We start from the raw sequence: 21,217 nt of genomic DNA, 5'->3' as shown, positions 1-21,217 counted from the left end.
TGGTGGATGCTTCATTCACACAGGAGTAAGGCCACCATTCACACTGGCATAAGCATGAAAAATCTGCCCCGATGCATCTCCTTGTGCAGTCGCCTTTGCTCTGCCCTTTCTCTTCCCCATTTCTCTTTGGTGCCCTGTGAGTTGCAGGGAGCTTCTGCAGTTGTGGGGGTCAGGATGACACTCAGGGGTGTCTGTGGGATCGGTCACCAGCCCTGTGCCGCAGCCCTGATGCCTCACAGACCTTCCTCTAGCTGAGGGCCTGCAGAAAGCAAGTGCTGGGAGATGGAGTTGTTTGCACCTTTTAAATAGCATGTTGCTGTTGTGGGGGTTGTTTTAGGTAGGGGGTTTTGGGAAAAGCCAGAGTTTCAGCAGTTCTTTCCCAGGGGTGGAATCTTCTGGGATATCCTGCTGCTTTTTTGAGGAATGTGTGAGGTGGAGTGGAGGGGGTGACAGAGAGGCCTAGATTGCAGAGTGGAAACTCAGCTCCAGAGTGCCAGCGCAGACTCTCCCTGCAGAACTGCCTGCTGGGGCTGACAAAGAAGGAAAATGTCCCAGGAACAGCCCCATGGGACTGTGTCTCAGGGACAGGTACAGGGAGGTGACAAGAAACAGCAGCATGGTCCGGTCTCACAGCTTCTAGGAAGGAGTAACAGAGGGGCATCATGTGCCAGAGATTTCAGAACGACTGTCTTCTTAAATGGCCACAGATGAAGAGTATGAAACCCCTCTCTTTGCCTCTTGGATCTGTGTGTGCTTTTGACAGCCACAGTATCCTGTGGCAACGCGTTCCACGATTTCATGTACTCCTTGAAAAGAACCTCCCATTGTTCGACTGAGCTGTCAGCCTGGTAATTTCAGAGGGTGCTGCCTTGGTGGAGAGAAAAATCAATCTTTTGCCTTTCAGGGAGCTGAAGGAGAAGGGACTCTTCACCATCAAACACCTGGCTGAGTCCCATTCAGAGGTCCTGCTCTGTAGACTTCGTGATGTTTGCTTGGCTGTTACCAGCGAGGTGAGAACATTGTTCTGAATTGTCCCCCATACTTCATACACGGTGTGTAGAGTAGGTATGTGCTTCTTCCTCTCCATGTGTGCTCAGGGTCTGCCTTCATTTCTGGTTTTAGACCTTCTATTTCTAATGTCTGTCAGCTATCTGTAGGATCTGTGTGTACATGGAGCTGTATTTACTGGGAGGTTGGGTATGTGACACTTGTCTTTGAGTGTGGTGCCTTTATAATGCAATGTGCAAATGCAGAAACGGAGGCACTAATGACGTTTTTTGCCAGAGTCCCAATCTCTGCCCAAGCTGTAATTCAGCAAATTAGTCTGTAGGCCTGCGCCTGTGTTTTCTGTTTCCTGGCTGAGTGCTTCAGTTGCTGGTGTTGCTTTTTTGAACTGGAGGACCTGACTCTTTTATCTTTATGACTTGTGCCTTTATGATTTGAAAGCAGCCCTTGCTTCAGTTTTCTAGTAAAAGAGCCTGAAATCAAAGCCATGGACATTTTAGAAGGGTTAAGTAGAACATTTTAGCGAATTCTTTTTTTTAGGCCTGCAGTATGCAGGTCTGAGGCCAGAAATTGGTGCCAGAGTAAGTGCTTTTCCATGCTTGTGCTCTTCTGCCCTTGTTGTACTTTTATGTTCCTCTGGACACAGTGGGACGTGTTGTCATTTCCTGGGACTTGTGTTTAAGGCAAGTGGTTTTCTTTTCAAGGTGATTCTTATGTTTCCCCTCATGACTTCCCCAGGTGACCAACCTCCATTCCAAGGTGTCCTACTCTGCAATTGTCACTCTGGGAGAGTTCTTTGCGACCCTGAAGAAGGACATGGACTCTGAGGTGGATGAGGTTGCTCCAGCCCTTCTCCAGATGGTGTGGAACTGCCCAGAGTTTGTCCAGAAAGCAGCCTGTCACGCCCTGGGGATCATGGTGGAGAATGTGACTCCTGCACGAGCAATGACTGCTCTCATGGACATGGGAGCCAAGTAGGTTCTTCTTCTTTTAGTGAAATTGTTCTCCTGTGTGGGTGGGGGAAGGCATGAGAGAATGGAATGGTGGGAGGGAAGGGTCCTGTATTCTGCATCTTCTGTGAACTCAGTGACTTGATTCTCCGATCAACCTCATTTCTTTCCTCTTGTCACCTGTTTCTGCCCTCCTGCAGCCTCTTAGTTCTCAGAATCACAGAAGGGTAGAATATGGACAGCTGCAAGGGGCCCATCAGGACCACTGAGTCCAGCTCCTGGCCTTGCACAGAACAGCCCAAGGGTCACACCAAGTGCCTGAGATTGTTGTCCAAATGCTTTTACAACTCTGTCAGGCTTGGTGCTGTGACCACTGCCCTGGGGAGCCTGTTCCAGTGCCCAGCCACCCTCTGGGTGAAAAACCTTTCTCCTGATATCCAGACTGAAGCTCCTCTGACTCAGCTTCCTGCTGCTTCCTGGAGTTCTCGCAGTCTGTCAGATTTTCCTAGAGGTGGTGACTGCTGGGGAAGTGAAAGTGCCTGCAAAGGCTAAGGATAGAGCGCTGTGCTTTTGTGGGAAGAGGGACAAGTGCAATTGCAGCTGTCAGAGGTGTTTGGTATTTCACAGCGCTAACCACAGAGGCCCTGGGAAAACCACATCTCCTCATGATGCCATTACCTGGAGAAATAAGGAGGGTGCTTGCTGGGGCGTGGAGCACATGGGGGAGAATCTGCTGGGTGTGGCACAGCCTGCACAGCAGGTACAGCTCCTGCCAAAAGGAGTCTTGTGTGACTGTCCTGGCCATAGAACTCTACTTTCTATTCAAACTGGTGTTTCATGTTAGCCTTGACATGATGAATCACTTGAAAGGCACCTTCACAGGCCAACTGCCGTGGGACAGTTGAAGCAAATGTTGGTGCTGGGCCAAATAGTTGCCAAGAGACACTTTCTCTAGAACAAGACAACCTGGCTAAACTGCCTGCTACCCTTTCCTCAGCTTTGGAACAGGGTAAAACATTCAGATGTTTCCCTTGCCAAGCCTCACAGAAGAAACAGGCTGCATTGCTGGATATTCTGCAACTTCACAGCCCACAACATGTTTTCCCTATGTTTGTTTTTTCCCGAAGGTCTGCAGATTTGGGGATAAATGGGTGGAAAGAGGCTCATCCTGCTGCAGCTCTGTGTAGTGGGTGCCCTCTGATGGGTCAGCATGAATTGTCCTTAATTTCTAAATAATTCATATGTAATCTATTTCAATAATCTTTCTCAGAGTAAATACTGTGAAAGAAATGGAGTATCAGGTAGTGCAGGGAGACTGAATTCCTCCCTCTCCCTTGCAGGCAGTCCTTCTGTACAATGCTAACGTTGTGTTTACCTGAGGACAGAACCTTCGACAGGTGTCTGAAGTTGCAGGGAGAGCCCAGGCCTGCTTCCCCCAGCAAGGACAGGGAGCAGGCTCTGGCCAAGGCCCGTGCTCCTCTTGCTCCTCCCTGTGCCCAGGGTTTGCTCTCTTCTTCCCAGGAGCCGCCACGCCCAGGTGCGGAAGTGCGCGGCCGAGCTCCTCCTGTCCTTGGTGCAGAGAATTGGAGTCACGAAGCTGGCAGGCACACCCAGGGCTGAGAGGCTGGCACACGTGGCAGGGAAGCTCGCTCAGGACTGTCACCAGGACACAAGGTAATGATCTTAATTTCACCTCCTAAAAGAGGAAAACCATTTTGTGTCTGGCTAGAAAGGTAAAACCACAGAAGAGTGGGAACTAAAGGAAATATGAAGTTGCCACCCTGTGTGAATAAGGGTCATAGCATCATGGAATATGCTGAGTTGGAAGGGATCCATCAGGGTCATCAAGTCCATCTCCTGGCCATGTGCAGGACACTCCAAGAGTCACTCCATGTGCTTGAGAGCACTGTGCAAATGCTTCTTGAGTTCGGTCAGCCTTGGTGCTGTGCCCACTGCTCTGGGCTGCCTGGAAATGACTGTACTGGGTAACCTGAGGTTGGCCAGCAAAAAGGAGCATTGCCAACTGCCTGTGGCTTGAAGGATTCTTTACTGAGATCAAAAGAGCTCAGAGTAACCAGTCCAACAGTTTTGTTTGGCCTTAGGTGCACAATACAAAGTGTTGACTAATGTTCATCCCTGAAGGATCCCAAACATCCATTTCTCATTAACTTAAGACTTTCCTAGAAACATTTCAGGGGTCTTTAGCCAACATAGTCAGTCATTCTAAACCTGCTCTGCAGATTTCTACAATGCTGTTATCTGTGGCTCAGTGACCTCCAGATTTCTTCAGCACGAAAATTGTGGTTTCCTAGTGACAAAATCAACCCAAACCACCAAGATCCTCTTACCTGGATGGTGAAATTCCCATTAACAGCTGCCAAGAACACCACAGCAACTAGCTGCCCCTGTGCATACATATAGCATAGAATAATCAATAGGATGCATGAGGTGTTTTCTCCTGGCTTCCCTCCCTGTTAAAGAAAGACAAATTATTGTGCAATGGTAGAAGGATACTGATAATAGGCTCTGACAACACAGCAGATGTGTTTTGCTTGTTCCCTGGGATCTTTGATCCCACAGAAGCACACCCGCAGTTTCAGAGTGAAATGGTATTTTTCTGTTGCCCCACCTTCTCTTGCCTCTTGTGCTCAGCTGACAGCACTGTGCAGTGTCAAGAGGAAGTACATCTCCCTCTTTGCTGAGTAGGTGATGCCTTCTCATGCAAGGATTGCACCTGTTGAGTTTAAGGTATCAGCCTCTTCTGTTAACACTCTTCCTTTGTTTATTCACCTTTCCTTTGTTTCCTCCCTCTCTTCCTTCTGTCATTCCTGCTGTCCTTCCTTAGGCATTATGGACAGGAGATGGTGAAACTGTTTCTCAATCATCAAAAATTTAAAACGCTTTTGGAACAATCTCTTTCCTCCCGTGATCTGGAAGATATTCTGACAAGAATTAAGAAGAAAGTAAGTGTTTGTCAGGAGAAATGTCTCCTTTGTGCAAGTATTGCCACTGCTAATATGAGATCAAACACAGCCAATCTGTCCTTATGTCATTCCTCTTGTGGTGAATCATTTTGCTTCTGGCAATGAGCTGTTAATCCTCAGCCTGTTCATCTGCAGACCACAAAGGAATTGATATTATTAGGGAAAAAGTGGGGTTTTGAATATTTTGAATATTGGTCACAAAGAGGAAAGAGGAGAAAATGGATTTACATTTAAGCGTAAGTCCCCCGCTGCCGTCTCCCTACTCTGCCCCCAGGAAAGCAATTAAGTGAGAATTGTGCTTCTGAAGATAACAGAGTCTCTGCAAAAGACACTGGAAGTAGTAGTAGCAAGAAAATTTCCAAACATACAGAAGATGTCCAAGTCAATCCTGGTTACTACAATTACTGTCTGTCTTTTGGGAATACTGCCCTGCTGTCAAGCCCTGTGGAACTGGAAGAAGCTTGCTGAATTCAGCAGCATCCAGTGGGAAATCCTTTGTTTATTTGGGGGAGGATTTTATTTCTTTTAGCAACATTATAGAAGGGAGCTTGCCTTTGTGCAGGCCCAGAGAGAATGAGTGTTGAACCAAACTGACTTCCAACACAATGGGCCATCCCCCAAAAAGTCCAGTTTTTTCTGTTGCTTCCTTTAAGAACACCCGTTGCCTACCAGTTTTCATTATTCCCATTTATATTCAAGACTAATGAATTTGGGATTTTAGACTTCTTCTCAGTCTGGTAGCGCACATCACCTGCCTCGGGCTATTGAAAACAAAGATTTGATATCACTGAATCTCTGGTCTGTTTCCATCTGTAAGTTAGGAAATGTTTCCCTAAGTCTTGGTAGCAGTGATCCTGGTTCCAACTTGTGTTTTAAACAGGGAATTTCCATTTTTATATTCTAAAGATGGATGGGGTTTCTCCGTGTCTTTGTAGGGGATGGAAAACCAGAGGGGTGAACGCCCATCTGTCAAGGAGCCGGTGAAGAAGAGGAGCGATGGCTCAAAGAAGCCCCAGGCCACATTGTCTTCTACTAAACGGTACTGAGCACTTCTGTTAGATGTGAGAAAGCACATGACAAGTTTACATGTCTCTTCCTCAGGAAAATCTTTCTGGCAGTGACCAGTTCCACAGATTGTTTCCTTTCCCTACAAATGGTCTACAATAAGAAAATGTCTACCTCTGCATTATGCTGAACACAACTTCAAAATTCAAACAGGGTTTTTGTTTATCTGAGTGGAGTCTTTTTCAGATGGGTGTTTTGATGAGAAGGCCCAGTCTAGAAGCAAGATGCCATTCCACAAAGATGCAGTTCTCATCCATGTGGTTTGGCCTGGCTGAATCATGGTTTTCTTACCCTCAAACAGTATCAAGTTTGAGTAGTGAGTAGCAAGGCAATTCCTGAGCAACTTTGGTCAACAGGTGTTTTGATATTCTTGTCCTTCATATAATTTGTTTGATGGACAGCATGTTTGGTTTTTTTTGTCCTGTGCAATCAGCATTCAAGACAGGAATTTGCTCCTTGCTGTCTCTTCTTGGCAGTTGCAGAGCTACTTGTACCTGTTCTCTGATAACAGAGGGGATTTATTTAGCTCTGTCATGCTCAGCGGCAACAGGAAAATGACCACATGCCTTAGTAGCATAGCTAGCATCTTCCCATGCTCATGGAAGAGACAGGTTGATCCAGGAGAATCGTTCCTAGTGGGGTTGTTAAGCTGTGGATCTAGTCTCTAGGGAAGTAAATGAAATGTGAGCACAGTTCTGGGATGTCTGGCTTCTGTTTTTATCTCTGTTACTGATTTTCTGAATCATTCAAATACGGCCCTGTTCATCTGTTCAGATGCATCTGAGCTACTTTTCCAGATTGTTGTGCCTGGTTGTAGAGACACTTCTCCAGAGTGATGAGTTTTCCTTATTATAAGACAAACACGTCCCATATGAGGAGGCATTTGAACTTGGAAGTAGCATCTCTCTTTCTCCACAAAGCAATGTGAGCTGTGTGCCTTGGAAGCCATCTGAAGATAGATCAGATGCATCTCATCCTTGGTATTCTTGCATGAGAACTGGCGAGAATGTTACTTGCATATTGTCTCCCATAGTGATTGGCATGAGGCCCACGTTGTTCTTCAGAGCCTCATGATTTTCTAGCTTGAAATCACATAATTAGGAAAGCTCCTCAAGATGTTTTGCTCACAATTAACCGAAGGTGTTATCACCAACAGGTTTCTAATTTGGTTTTATTTGTCAGGGTGAAATCTACCTCTGATGGACACTTCCTACACGGTGCAAAAGCCCAGGTGATGTTACCTCCAGCAGTGGAAGAAACGGAGCTGCTCCAGAGGCTTTACAATCTCCTGAAAGCCAAGGGCTTTCAGACACGGATGGAAGGAGTGGCACTCCTCCAAGACCTGTGCAAAAGCAGCCCCCAGCTCATCTCCACTAACATTGTCCAGGTATGTACGGCATCTTCGTTATTCCTTTCCTTTAGCTCCTTTCCTAAGCCTTTAGCAGTAAAGTTAATTCAGTGTGTCTTGACACTCCATGCTGGCTGTTTGGGACACGCTGGTCCCTCTTACCCAGGCAAATTTAATTCAGGTCCAGGCTTCAGGACAAGTTATTTCAGTCCAGCTGTATTTGTCTGGCAGGTGCCTATTGATGCTGTTCATCACCAGAGGATGACAGAATTTTCTGCTGCTCTAACTGCTGCTCTCTCCTACTCCCAGTTGGGTTAACTGCAGGGAATGCAGCCACTGGAAGCATGGCAATTATTCTCTAGACCAAAAATGGATTTGCATAGGAAGAGAAGTATCAGGCTAGGTTGGTTTAAACCCATTTTTTTAAAAAGAATACTTCTATATCATCCATCTTGTCTTGTACAGGCACAACTCTGGCTACACATTTTCATCCTTGTTCCTATTCCTCCTTGTAAAGACAGTGCTCACCCTTCTTTGGAGAAGGAGGAAAACAGCTAAGGACACATCTCTGCCTTCTCCTCCCAGTAGCTGCTTTCCCCCCTTTTCCAGGAAAAGGTGCCTGATAATGTGGCTGTCAAGGGACTGAACCTGCTCTAATGAGAGCTGTAGAGCAGATTGAATTTCAGAAGTCTACCTGTTACTTAGAGAAATGGTCTGGGATCCTGGAAGAGTTGATCAGAGCCCTGCACTTCTCCAGACACTGGTTCTGAGACAAGGAAAAGAAAACAGATCTCCTCCAGCCATAGTTTTGGCAAAATCATCATTGCCCTCAGTACTTGAGGCAACTGTAGAAAACCAGACATTGTAAACATCTGCTTCCATACTTCTGAAGCAAACATAGTCTTTTGCATTAATAAATGGAATTGATTTCATGGTTTATAGATGGAGAGAAATACCATAGGAACGATTCTGTCCCCAACCAAACCTCTTAAAAACAGAAGAAAATCTTTCAAGCAGCATGAGGTTGTGCCAACCATTCCAGTGAGTGGCCCGCAGGAAAACAGTGACATTGTGCCAGCATGTGCTGACCTGACAGAAAGGATCACTTGCATCTTTTACATTGCTAACTGCTACATCCACTCTTCAAACAAGGACATTTTAATCCAGCTTTCATGTTGTTTGTTCTCATCACAGATTTTTGATTATTTTGTCCTGAGAATATCTGACGGCCACAAGAAAGTGAAGCAGAAGGCGCTGGACGTGCTGGCTGAAATCACAGGGATCCTGAAAGATGCCTTGAACCCGGTGATGATTGATTTGGTGGAAGGAATAACAAAGAGCCTGAACTCAAAGGATCCCAGGATTCGTGCTGCAGCTGTGAAAGCACTGGAAGAATCCATTGCTCATTTAGGTAAGGCTGATCCCCGGCATGGACTCTCCTCAACTGCGTCTCTGTCTCTCCAACACAAGTGACCGCTGAGTGCCTTGATAGCTGCTGTTGGCTGTGGAACGCTCCAGCTGACACCCACCAGAAGCTGTGGAGGTGCAGCCCTTATGCACCAGTCCTCCAGGAGGCTTGAATGTGATCAGCATTTCCCAAAAGTCCCGGAGCCATTAGCTCTGTGCTGTTTGTCTGAAGAGAGAGTCCTGGACTACAGCTTTGCTACAATTCAGAGGCAAAAGGGGTTTTGGAGTTTGCTTGGGCCCCATCTGACTTCCCAAATGAACAGCTTTGCTGTTGGCATGAAGGGACACTGGCCCTCAGATCTTTTGCAGAGCAGCCACCTGGAAGGCTCTGCATTGTAGGCATTAGCTGCCTATTTTCCACTTTTCTTCCTTGTCTTCTGTTTTCAGAGGGGAACTTAAGATTCACCAAATTCATTTCTTTATAACAAAGAGGTGTAAACCCAGTCTTGTTCCACATGTTTTGCATGAAGCAAGATGGCTAGAGTGAATAACTATATAGGCAACGGCTGCTCTAAAATGCTTTGCCATGCAGATTTATGTCAGCTCTGAAAATGATGCACTGGGGAAATATGCCTGAAAAAAGGAGTGTTGAAGAGGCATCTCTTGGAAGGGAGTTTCCACTTTCTCTTCCTCAGCTGCTCTGTGAACTCACAAACTGCCTGACTCAGTGCCTTTCTGTGTCCCAAGGATGGGGTTCTTCCTTTTTGCTCTGGGATGCAAAACCTTTTCACTGCTTACATGTGACTGAACTCTTGAGGTCCCTGATGTGAAATGTTTGAACACAGCTCCTGGTACAGCAGACAAGTTTGAATTTACAAATGTGAAAGGAGAGCTTTTCTTTTGGAATTTTAAGCCCTGCCAAGTAGGCTGGAAGGAAAGAAGAAAAGGATTCAAAAGTCAGCAGAACTGTACTTTATTTTATAAAATGGGGTTGCCCCTGCCCTTTCCCTCCCCACTGTCCTTCCTGCTATGACCTCAGAAGAGTGAGCAGAAGCATGTGTTTCACTTGTAGATAAAGTATCACTGCTGAAAGAGTTCAGCTACCAGTGGAGCCAACTGAGTGGCCAAGCTCTGCTGGATGTCGCGGAGCGTATCACAGGTACGGCCTCCCCTTCGAAGCCAAGAGGTCTTCCCAGGGAGCATTCACAGGGAATGCCTGGGATTAGACAGCAGAGTAGCTCCTCCAAATCAGGAGGTGCTGAGCTTGTCCCCCCTGCCCAATGCCCAGGGCAGGTGTCTCTGGCAGGTTTTCCCTGCTGCTGCAGAGCTGTGCAGCATCTGAGATGGGGGCGGCGCTGGGCCTGGGGGCTGAGCTCTCACTGGGGCATCTCAGAACCACCCCCAGGAAAGGAAGGGGCTAAAAATACCCCAGCTGGCTCCTCTCCTGGAAGCTCAGGGACATCTGTGATCTTTTAGGGAAAACGGTGGCAAATGCTGTTTCAGGGGATCAGTATGTTTTGTCCTCACAGAATTCTTGTTTTTCTCTTGGAAAGTTATGAGGCTGAACCGGGCAGAGCCTGGGGGTCACAGCTTAGGTCAAAAGTCAACAGACAAATTAGAGGCATGGATTTAGTGCAAGGCAGCCTTTGGGGGCACAGGGGCAGAGGCAGAGTGCTGAGGCTCCCTGGCTGTGCTGTCCAAGTGGCACTGCACTGAGCATTTCAGGCTGTGCAAACAGCGTCTTCCTGTGTCAGCACTGTCCAAAATGCTACAAAGGCAGCTGATCATTGATTCCTCAGAGGAGCTTGCTATGTCAGCAATAGGCAAGGAATGGAAAAACAATAATCTCAATATAGAGTAGAGAAGACGATTGATAGCCTTGCTTTAGGTGGGTTAATGGCACTGCTAATTATGCCAACCTCTTTAAACACAAGGTTTAATACACTTTGTGTCTCAAAAGGGCATGTTCAGTGATTGGGAATGTCAAAGAGCATTGTTTAAGAGAATGTTTAAAGAGCATTTGAATAAAGTAGATCTCCAGCAATAGGGAATTTAGTTTGGCAGTTATTTTGATCTCCTTTTCAAATTAAGGAATTAACCATAAATCAGGATTACTTTAGAAAAAGCAGATGTTCTCTCTGAGATTGAGTAGGAACAGACAGCTGTTCCTCACCTTCAATAGTCACTGATATCTTTAATTACATTTAAACTCAATTGAATTCTCATTTTAAAGTGGGTACCATCATCCTTTTCCTGCTTAGTAGAATTGGTTTTGGGTACTTTCAGGAGCTGTTTTGATGTTGATGACTGCTGGTGGATTAACAGCATAAAGAAAATGAAGTCTCTTCCACCACAGAATAAGAAATGGCTACTAGATAACACTTTGCCTGATCAGAAAATAAGAATGGTCTCCAGATCATATCAGGTTTTGATCTCTCAGCCCAATCTGCCATGCAAGGAGCCTGTTGGTAGTAAATTTTTGTCTGTGTTTGATATAGTTGAATTCAGAAAATGAGCAGAGAGCAGATTTCAGAGACAATATGAGAAAACACTTGTGGTTTTGTTACATTTCAGTGCCCTGTGTAGCATTTTTCTCCCTCTATGTCCCTATTTCAGTGTGCATTATTAAGAAAAAATGCAATTAACATTGGGAGGGGAAATGGCATTAAAATGTCATTTTAAAATGTGGAGATGCTGAAATGCCCCATCAGTGGGGTCTGGGTAATTATCTAAGACACCCTGAGGTTTGAAAAAGGTCTTTGTTGGAAGCCACAAGAGCATTCTGCCAAAGACATCAGCTGTCACTGACGTTTCTAATCCAACTGTCAAGCAGCAGCCATCCCTGGTGGGCTGGAGCTTTGAAGTGTGTGCTAATACTGCCCTTTGCTGTGTGCCACTGAGCAAAGGGAAGAGCCAGATTTGGCACTTGACATCAAAGTTACAACAATGGAATCATCCCTATGGTGCATTTCCAACTCTTCATTGTGGGTTTAGACAACTTCTTAATGGAAATAAAAGGCAATTTGGCATTTCATTCATTGTTCATGCAGAAAGAGATTATGAAATAATTTAGTAACGGTACGAAGTCTGCAACAGGGACAAGGCTCTGGTTGGAGGATTTAGTCCTGAGGGGTTGGTGGTTCTGTTTCAAGGATGATCAGCTGCTTTGCCCATTTCTGGATCACGGGGTTCTGTGCGCTATTTTGCTGATCTTAGCCAGAGAGGCTTCCAAGAAGCAAAAGCAGAGGTAGAGCCTTGTTTGCATTGAGGTTGGTGGTTAAGAAGCTGTGCCTCTCTCCCGGCAGTGCTTGTGCAGTGGGTTTATGCAATAAGCCCTGAAGTTGTCCAGCACGACGCCCTGCCCGTGCTCTGGTCCTTCCTGGACAACAAGGCGCTGCCTGTCCGAAGCGCCAACGTCCGCATGGTGGCCACCAAGCTTGCCTCTGCCCTCTACGAGGTGATGGGCACCAAGCTGAAGAAGTGTGCTGCCAGCAAGCCTCCACACGTGCAGGAAAACCTGTCCAAAATTTTGGGCTGGTGAAGACGTGATCTTCTCCAGGAAGCTGACCTATGCTGAGTTGGACACCTCCAGATTTGCCTTTTTAGCTGTGCCAAAAATGACAAAATCCTAAGGAAGGGTGTGCATCTGCCCCCGCTCTCTCCATCGCCCTACCTAGTCATGGGGCCTGAAGCAACTCCAGACTGAGGACAAGCAGAAGGCTGAGCATGGCTCAGCCTCACACAGAGGTGAGGGGGAGCTGGGCCACTCTCTGGTGGGAGGAAGGGTCGTGTAGCAGCCCAGAGAGCCTGTGCACATTGCCAAGGAACAGCTGTGCCCTGCGTGTGCCCCTGCAATGAGCTGTGCTCCCCGTGCCCCTGGAGCTGTAGGGCTGCTCATCTGTGGGGCAGGGAGAGGAGCAGGAGGGTGCAGGTGCAGCTGAGCCATTCCTGGAAAGCACAGGGCTCTGGGCTCCCTGCTGTCCCAGGGCAGCCCAGAGGCCAGGCTGTTCCTGTGGCAGACCTGTGGAAGCGGGTCAGGGTTTTCCCCTGGCCTGCCTCAATTGTCTGCTGGCAGGAGCATGTTTCCCTGTGCAGCTGTTTAGAAACTGGCAGGAAATGAGTCCCATGAAATACGGAGCTCCAGATGCTTTAGGTTTGCATTGCTGCCTCTGTTAAACTTTGTGTCTTCATTTTGCAGATCTGACTGGTCACGGTCTTACTGAGAAGTTTTCTCTGGACACTTCCAATGTTCTCTTACCCACAAAGTCCTTGTTTCCTGTCCAGAAGCTCAGGAAGAAGCTGTTGCCTGCCTGAAGAGTGTTTAAAGAATAGGATTTATGCTTTAGTCTTCATCGCTACAGATGTACATAGGTTCTGATCTTTAGATGTAGTTTTGAATAAATGTGTTTTGCTTGTATCTTGAAATTTTGATTACATATTTTTAAGTGTATATATTTTATTTTGATGATTTAAAAAAAGGTAAATAAATAAATAAAATTTAAATAAACCAAGAGGAGAATGTGAGACCCAGACCTATCTAGCCTGGAGGTTATGGGAGTGTAGCTCACTCGATGTGCCAGTGTCTCACCACATCCTTTCATCACTGGGCCTCTCCTCTTCCTCTTTCTCTTTTGCCATGTGTTCTTTGTGTCATTTGTGCTTCTCTTTGTTATTTGGCATTACAACAGGGCCACCCATTGACATGTCTGGGGCACAATGGACCCACAGGATCCTGTATAGTCAAAAGTTTTCCATGTGTGGTTAGACAGGGAAGTTTGGTCGGAAGATTGCCGCAATGTACGGGAAGATAGGGCCCTGCCCCACCAGTCTAGTTAACCAATAGGAGATTAGTGATGATGTAAGCAGACGATAGTTATTTAAGGCCATTCAAAGAGGAAATAAAGGCCATTCTGCCATCAACCACATTGGTGTTCGTGAGTGATTGGCCTGAATGACCTGTAAGTTAGTCATCGTGTCTTTCTCAAACCGGGTCGCCCTGCCTCGAGAGAGGCAACAAGTGGTGCTGAAATCCAGGAACACGCCCCCCCACATACGGGAAGGCCCGGCCGGGGGATTGGGATTCACGCTGGACGAGTGAAAGGTGGCCGGAGCGGCAGGACCGACTTCGGCAGGGAGGACGCTCCCGTACAGACGAGATGGAAGCCCTCGTCAAGGTAGTACTGCAACTGCATAAGCAGTTTGGTATTGATTGCAAGCCTAAAGACTTTGTGCAGTCATATGAATGCTGCAAATAGGGGCCATTGACTGCCCCGTGGAGATTCTCCACCCGGAATGCTGGGAATAATGCACCAAGGCACTCGCGGATGATGTCATGTGCTCAGGTTCCAGCAAGAGCCTCAAATCATGGGGGAGGACACTGCAAAAGGTGCTGCAAGAACAAGAAACCTGAAGGCAGCTCAGAACTGCCTTCATGTCACTCCAAAATTAGGAGTCAGAGCGACCACGCAAACCTTGTTTAGCGGACGCTCCACTGAGTCTACTGACTCATCACCCAAAGATAAGGAACACTTCCCTTTATCCTCGTGGTCCCCTAGTCCTGTCCGTAATTCACCCGCGGAACAAAAGCACTCGAGTAATGAGACTATTGATAATGCTGAGGTCCCTGCTGATAACCGGAGCCCTGATAGGAACTCCGACAGACCCCCACCCTATGCTCCGCAATATGGCGTTAGCCAGCATGAAGAAGGGCAGGGTTTAGAGTCTTCGCCAGCCGCAGACTCGCGCGCGTGGGAAAAAAGGGGAAGTTGGGAAGGTTTGCCCAGGGACACAAGACCCAATCAAGGAGCACGTCGCAAACCATCCAGGGAAAGAACCTCCCCGTCCGGGAGGCAGAGAGACCCAAGGGGGAGGAAGAAACTTGCCAATAGGCAAAGGGAAAGCAGAGGGCGGAGTCCAACAAAAAGATACCGCAGCCCGGAATCGTTCTACCAGTCGACTTCCGCCTCTGACTCGGACTATAGCTGGGACGAATGGTCGAGCAGCTGGGCTGTAGTTGATTCAGACTTAGATTCGGAAAATGAGGAAGTCAAACCAAACCCTAATACTATTAAAAACCGAGCCCCTCCATGCACGGCCGAAAAGGGTAGAGGAAAAGATATGCCCCTCACAGACTGGAAAAAGATCCAGAGTGCATGCGCCAATTGGGTCCTGCCTGGGGTTTTATCATTCCTGGTTCGGGAAGCAAATGGGCAAAAAACTTATTCTCCCGTAAATGCAAAAGACGTACAGTCGATTGTCAAAGCAATTGCCGACAAAGGAATCAATTCTGCCATGGTCTCCACATTGATTGACAATGTCTTTGGGAATGATGATATGCTCCCCTTTGACATTAAACAGACATGCAAAATAATTTTTGACGGGGCAGGAATGATAGTTTTCAGGCAGGAATTGGAAAGACAATTGTGTAAAGTTACTGACCCAGGTCTCAGGGGAAAACCACCCTTTACAGGGGTCCAGCTTGCAACAGCTAATGGGCACGGACCCAACAATGATTAACCCCCAGGCACAAGCTCAGAATTTAAGAGCCCTAGATGTAGCTGCTACCACCCGTGCGGCCAAAGAGGCCATGCGTACAGTATGCAGAGTGGTTGCTAAACCACCCCCATGGTCTACTATAAGACAGAGTGAGAGTGAGAGCTTCACTCAGTTTGTAGACCATCTCCAAGCAGCTGTAGACTCCTCAAACTTACCATCAGAAGCCAAGGGCCCAGTTGTTATCGAGTGTTTGCCCCAACAGTGTAATTTAGCCACCAAAGAAATCCTACGCTCTCTGCCACCTGGTTCCAGCATTGCAACGATGATTAAACATGTCGTGAGAGAAGAACACTTAGCTCCAATCCAGGCCGCAGTCTGCACTGCTATTGCCAATGCAATGACTGTGCAAAATCGCCTCGACGCAGGTGGTCCGGCATTCCCTCCATTGCAGAGTTGTCCCAGAGGGCTGTGTTGGGCCTGTGGCAAGAAGGGACACATTGCCCGAGAATGCAAATCAAAAAGACAGGGAAACGGGCAGGGGAGGGGGCAGATGGGCTGCATGCGGCCCCCTCCCCATTGGGATATTTAGCGGCCCACCTATGCAAACCCCAAATGGGGCGAACATCTCCCGAACCTGCTGTCCCCCCGGGAGGCAACCAACTTTATAGCCCAGTCAATGCCCCCGCAAGAATCAATCACGCCCATGACACAGCAGAGCAACGTGGGGAACGAGGCCCCTGTCACCCCCAGAGGGGTCCCTGGGTGGCCCTGGCAGTGGGATGCGACCAGCCCCCAATAATATGGGGGATCTGTCAACAGCACATGTCCTCGCGCTGCTCCCAGCCAGGTGACATTGCCATCAGTGTCTCTTTTCAATAGATACAGGTGCCGACGTGACTGTTATCCCACAAACATATTGGCCCCCAAGCTGGAAGTTAGAAGAAGCTTCAACCATAGGTGGAGTTGGAGGAGTCTCAGTCGCCAAGAAAAGCGTAGAATTAATAGCAATTACCTTACACTCTGAAAAAGGGCCTGAAAAGACTGTCAACTTTTATGTTTATGTTCTATCCAATGTCCCACCTTTGTTAGGGCAAGATGCCCTGTCTCAGCTAAGATGCAAGGTGACAAATTTACCCTAAGGGCCACTGCGGCGTATCCACCATCCCCAGTTAAATTGACCTGGAAGTCATCTGATCCAGTGTGGGTCGAGCAGTGGCCCATCCCTGAGCCTCGAATGTCAGTGCTTCTTCAGCTACTTGAGCGAGAATTAGAAAAAGGACATATCGAATCATCTGTCAGCCCATGGAACACGCCAGTCTTCGTCATACCAAAACGCAGCGGCGAAGGCTTTCGCCTCCTCCACGACTTGCGTGCCGTAAATAAGAAAATCCAGCCCCTGGGTCCAGTGCAAACAGTGTTACCAGCCAATTCCATGATTCCAGAAAACCAACCATGTGCAGTGCTCGATATTAAAGACTGTTTCTTTTCCATATCCTTGCATGAACAAGATAAAGAGTGATTTGCCTTTTCCGTGGTGTTTCCCAATGGCCAGCGGCCAAACCTACAATTTTAATTGAAAGTTCTTCCCCAGGGAATGATTAATTCTCCCACCATCTGCCAGGTTACTGTGGCCCAAGCACTAGCGCCAGTCCGAACCGCGAACCCGAATGCCACCTTAGTGCAATACATGGACGACATCCTTGTCGCCGCACCAACCCCAGACCAAGTAGATCATCTCGTGTCAACAATATCAAAAGTCCTGAAGACCAGTGGTTTTGAAATAGCAGATGCAAAAATAAAGAAAGGACCTTTGGTCACATTTTTAGGCGTAAAGATCACTAACTCTTACGCATCAGCTCCAATAATAAAAGTCCGCCGTGATATTAAGACACTCTATGACGCACAACAATTAGTGGGATCTTTGCAATGGCTGCGCAATGTTGTCCTAATCCCACCAGAAACCATGTCCCCACTGTATGAGCTCCTTAAAGGAAAACACCCATGGGAACAAAAGACTCTCACCAAAGTAGCCTCACGCTCACTTGACTTTATTGAGCAGCAAATGTCTACTGGAGTCCTTTCCAGATGGAACCCACGCTTACCCTTGGACTTGTACGTGCACTTTAACGGGGGAGGTGGGGGTAGGAGCATTGGTGCAAGGGCCCCCTAACATAGCTAAACAAATACCAATGGGTAGTTTTCGGGAAGACATCATGTGCATTCACCCCAGGGGTCGCAATGCCTTGGAAACCTTATCATGAAAGGCAGGAGGCTTGCCTTGAGTCATTTAGGCTTTGAACCTGCAAAGATATACCTACCTTTTCGTAAACAGATTCCAGCTTCATCTGTGGCAATCTCAGAGCATCTAGCTCTGGCCCTCTTCGGGTTTGCAGGAGAACTGTGTTACACTACAAATCCACCATGGATTTAGCTACTAGCAACGGTAGACCTCAATCTTCCACAGAAAGTTATAGATCGACCTTTACCGGGGCAGACTGTCTTTACAGATGCATCTTCAACTACCTCTACTGCAGCTGTGGTGTAGCAAAGCGGAGAGCATTGGCAGTGTGTCAAGATAATTGACAAGTCGCTATCAGTCCAACAGTTGGAAGCATCCGCTATAGTATTGGCGTGTGGACTGTTCCAATCCGAACACCTCAGCATCGTGACAGACTCTATGTTCACCGCCAAGCTTTGTCAGGCAATGTCCAGACCAGGTGTTTCAATGTCCTCCGCAGCCATCATGATCAAAGAAGCACTCTTTTCTTGGCAAAGCACCGTATCGATCATCCATATTAACAGTCACAGTCCCGTCAAAGGATTCTTCCAGAATGGAAATGACAAGGCTGACGCCGCAGCAAAAGGACTCTGGACTTTGCAAGAGGCACGACAATTACATGAATCGCTCCACGTGGGAGCCAAGGCTCTTGCTAAAACGTGCAACATTCCACTTACAGACGCCAGACATGTAGTGGCCACTTGTCCTCATTGCCAGAAAACACCGTTGTAGTCCACCGGAGTTAATCCTAGAGGTCTCAAAGCTTCAGAAATCTGGCAAACAGATTTTACTTTCTGTCAAATATTAAAGCCCAGAGCCTGGCTTGCAGTAACAGTGGACGTGTATAGCGGCGTGATTATCGCAACCCAGCAAGCAAAAGAAAATTCTAAGGCAACTGTCCAGCATTGGTTGATGGTAATGGCATGGCTTGGCATTCCAAAGCAAATTAAGACAGACAATGGGTCACACTTCATCTCTAAATCAGTTCAGTCATTTGTTGCCAAGTGGAACATCACTCTGACACATGGAACTCCATACAACAGCACATGGCAAGCTATCATCGAGAGAGCCAACCAGACCCTGAAGTCTAAACTAGAGACTCTAGCTCAGGCAGAAGGATTCACCAAAAACATCCCCCCAAAAGAGCAACCATGCCTGCTAGCCACTGCTTTGTTGGCGTTGAACCAATTCCCCGGGGGAGACAAAACACGTTGTCCCATTAAAAAACACTGGGCCACTCAAGCACTAGAGGAAGGCCCACCAGTCAGTATTAAAAATGAACTGGGAGAGTGGGAATCAGGGTGGAAATTGGTACTGGCAGACCAGGGTTATGCTGCAGTAAAAAAGGATAGTGACATTAAATGGTGTCCGCTAAGGTCCATAAAATCAATGCTGCACAACAAAACTAATGAAAATTCTGAGTTTCTTTTAACAGGTCTGGAGTTGTGACTACCCCAGTCAGTTCTGCGCTCCAGTAATGGAAAGGGAAAAAAAGGCGAGACCATTCCCATGACGTTCAAGAACCCAGCAATGGTAAACCCCAACCAATGTTCGTGCCTCAGTATTCTCCTGTTCCTGCTGATATTTTGTATAGGGGAGACAAGCTCAGAATACCATCCCTATCAGCCATACACATGGCTCCTTCGCAATCCTACAGATGGCAGGGAAATAGCGAGTAAGACCGTAGCCAACACCCCCAGTTTTGTTGTCACCCTCAAAGATATATTTCATCCACTGGGCATTGGTAAGTGTATAAATTGTGGAACTTATTGGTGCCCCAGCTCCAACCCAGGGAAAGCTTATTGTACCTATCCAGGATATTGGTTTTGTGAATACTGGGGCTGGGAGACCATTGTAACCAGCAATAGATGGAATCCCGTCAAAAAAGATGCATTTTTAGAAGTGAAGTATTGGCCACATGGCTGTAAGACACCCACTTTTGGGGTGAATGGTAGGGTAGATGTACACTCGCGTGGAACCTGTACCCATTTAGAGGTGACAGTTTTGCAGCCCCAAGATAAAGGTTGTTTTTTAGGCAGAATGTGGTCCATATTTCTCCATAAATGGGACACAGACTTGAGCACAGTCGTCCAGATCACTAAGGCCCCTCCACAACCTAACACCGCCACAGGACCCAACAAACTTTTAGACCAGGCGTGGTCCCCAGAAAGAGTTGTAATCAACCTCCAAACAGTAAGTCCAGCTAACACTGTACCCAAGCCTACCATACAAAGTCCTTTGCTTCCCCGTGTTGTGCACGAAGCAACCCCTCATGACTTATTTTACTGTATGCTAGACGCTGCCTTTCAGTCACTGAACACGTCTGAACCAAACCTTACGAACTCCTGCTGGCTTTGCTATGACACCAATCCTCCATTTTACAAGGATGTAGCCCTCGATGTCCCATTTACTTATTCCAAGGATCCCAACCCAACCCAATGCCGATGGAGCACCCCCCGGAGAGGAATTACTTTGGCTTTGATTACTGGCCAAGAAACCTGTGTAGGCAGCCAAAAATTAATTCAACAAAATAGGCATATTTGTAAAAATTTTACTGTCATCAACAAATCATACTCCTGGGTTGTTCCCTCAGTCTCGGGAGCGTGGGCCTGCAACAATACAGGTATTAGTCCTTGTATATCAACCAAAGACTTTGATGGTACTAACGACTTTTGTGTTCAAGTCGCTATTGTCCCTAGGATCCTGTACCACCCAGAGGATGAAGTAGATCATTACCAGGGAAAGAGTGTTCAGCGACAAAAAAGAGCTGATGACAGGCGTTACCCTTGCAGTGCTCCTCGGCTTAGGAGCAACGGGTACTGCGACCCGCACCCCAGCCATAATATCCCAAAGACAGAGCCTAACACAACTTCAAATGACCATTGACAAAATTCTACAAATAATTGAAAAGTCCATTTCCTTCTTAGAAAAGTCTCTTGGTTCGCTTTCCGAAGTAGTGTTGCAAAATAGATGAGGACTAGACGTATTACTTATGTACCAAGGAGGTTTGTGGCCGCCCTGAAAGAGCAGTGTTGTTTCTATGCCAACTATTCAGGTGTAATCAGAGATTCAATGACAGAACTCAGGGAAAGGCTAGCGCAACGCAAGAAGGACAGAGATGCTCAGCAAAGCTGGCTAAACTCGCTTTTTAACCAATTTCCTTGGTCTGTCACTATAATATCCACTTTAATGGGACCAATCATAATGATTTTACTTGCATTGCTTTTTGGTCCTTGTGTTCTTAACAAGTTAGTGCAATTTGTTAGAGCTTGCTTAAGCAGAATTGATATTATGCTGTTAGAACAGAGACAGTTGTCATAAGTAGTTTTTATGGCTATGTTAGTCAGTTGTTTAAAGCATTGCAATTTGCCTATTACAATTTTTACACTTATACTGTTATAACTAACACAATTTTGAGCTAACAGTTTTGTTATTACACTGTGCTATGTAGTTTTGTTTATTCATGGCCGGGGGGGAAATGTGGTTAGACAGGGAAGTTCGGTTGGAAGATTGCCGAGATGTACGGGAAGATAGGGCCCTGCCCCACCAGTCTAGTTAACCAATAGGAGATTAGTGATGATGTAAGCAGACAATAGTTATATAAGGCCATTCAAAGAGGAAATAAAGGCCATTCTGCCATCAACCACATTGGTGTTCGTGAGTGATTGGCCTAAACGACCTGTAA

The 21,217-nt window shown here is 46.9% G+C and overlaps 1 protein-coding gene across 1 annotated transcript; it reads left to right on the top strand.

The window, feature by feature from the left end:
- Nucleotides 1–909: 909 nt before the first annotated feature.
- Nucleotides 910–20,398, top strand: LOC146764766 (TOG array regulator of axonemal microtubules protein 2-like). The gene is made up of 10 exons (XM_085563851.1): nt 910–1,010; nt 1,744–1,979; nt 3,477–3,629; nt 4,801–4,918; nt 5,875–5,978; nt 7,187–7,391; nt 8,547–8,763; nt 9,832–9,918; nt 12,065–12,506; nt 12,958–20,398. The coding sequence occupies exons 2-9, from the start codon at nt 1,822–1,824 to the stop codon at nt 12,298–12,300; spliced, it is 1,278 nt and encodes a 425-aa protein (XP_085419977.1). The 5' UTR covers nt 910–1,010; nt 1,744–1,821; the 3' UTR covers nt 12,301–12,506; nt 12,958–20,398.
- The last annotated feature ends 819 nt before the right edge of the window (nt 20,399–21,217 follow it).

Source organism: Lonchura striata, chromosome 31 (assembly GCF_050655825.1).
Source record: "Lonchura striata isolate lonStrDom1 chromosome 31, ASM5065582v1, whole genome shotgun sequence".
In the NCBI taxonomy this organism is placed as follows: Eukaryota; Metazoa; Chordata; class Aves; order Passeriformes; family Estrildidae; genus Lonchura; species Lonchura striata.
This window is presented reverse-complemented; position numbering and strand designations above follow the sequence as displayed.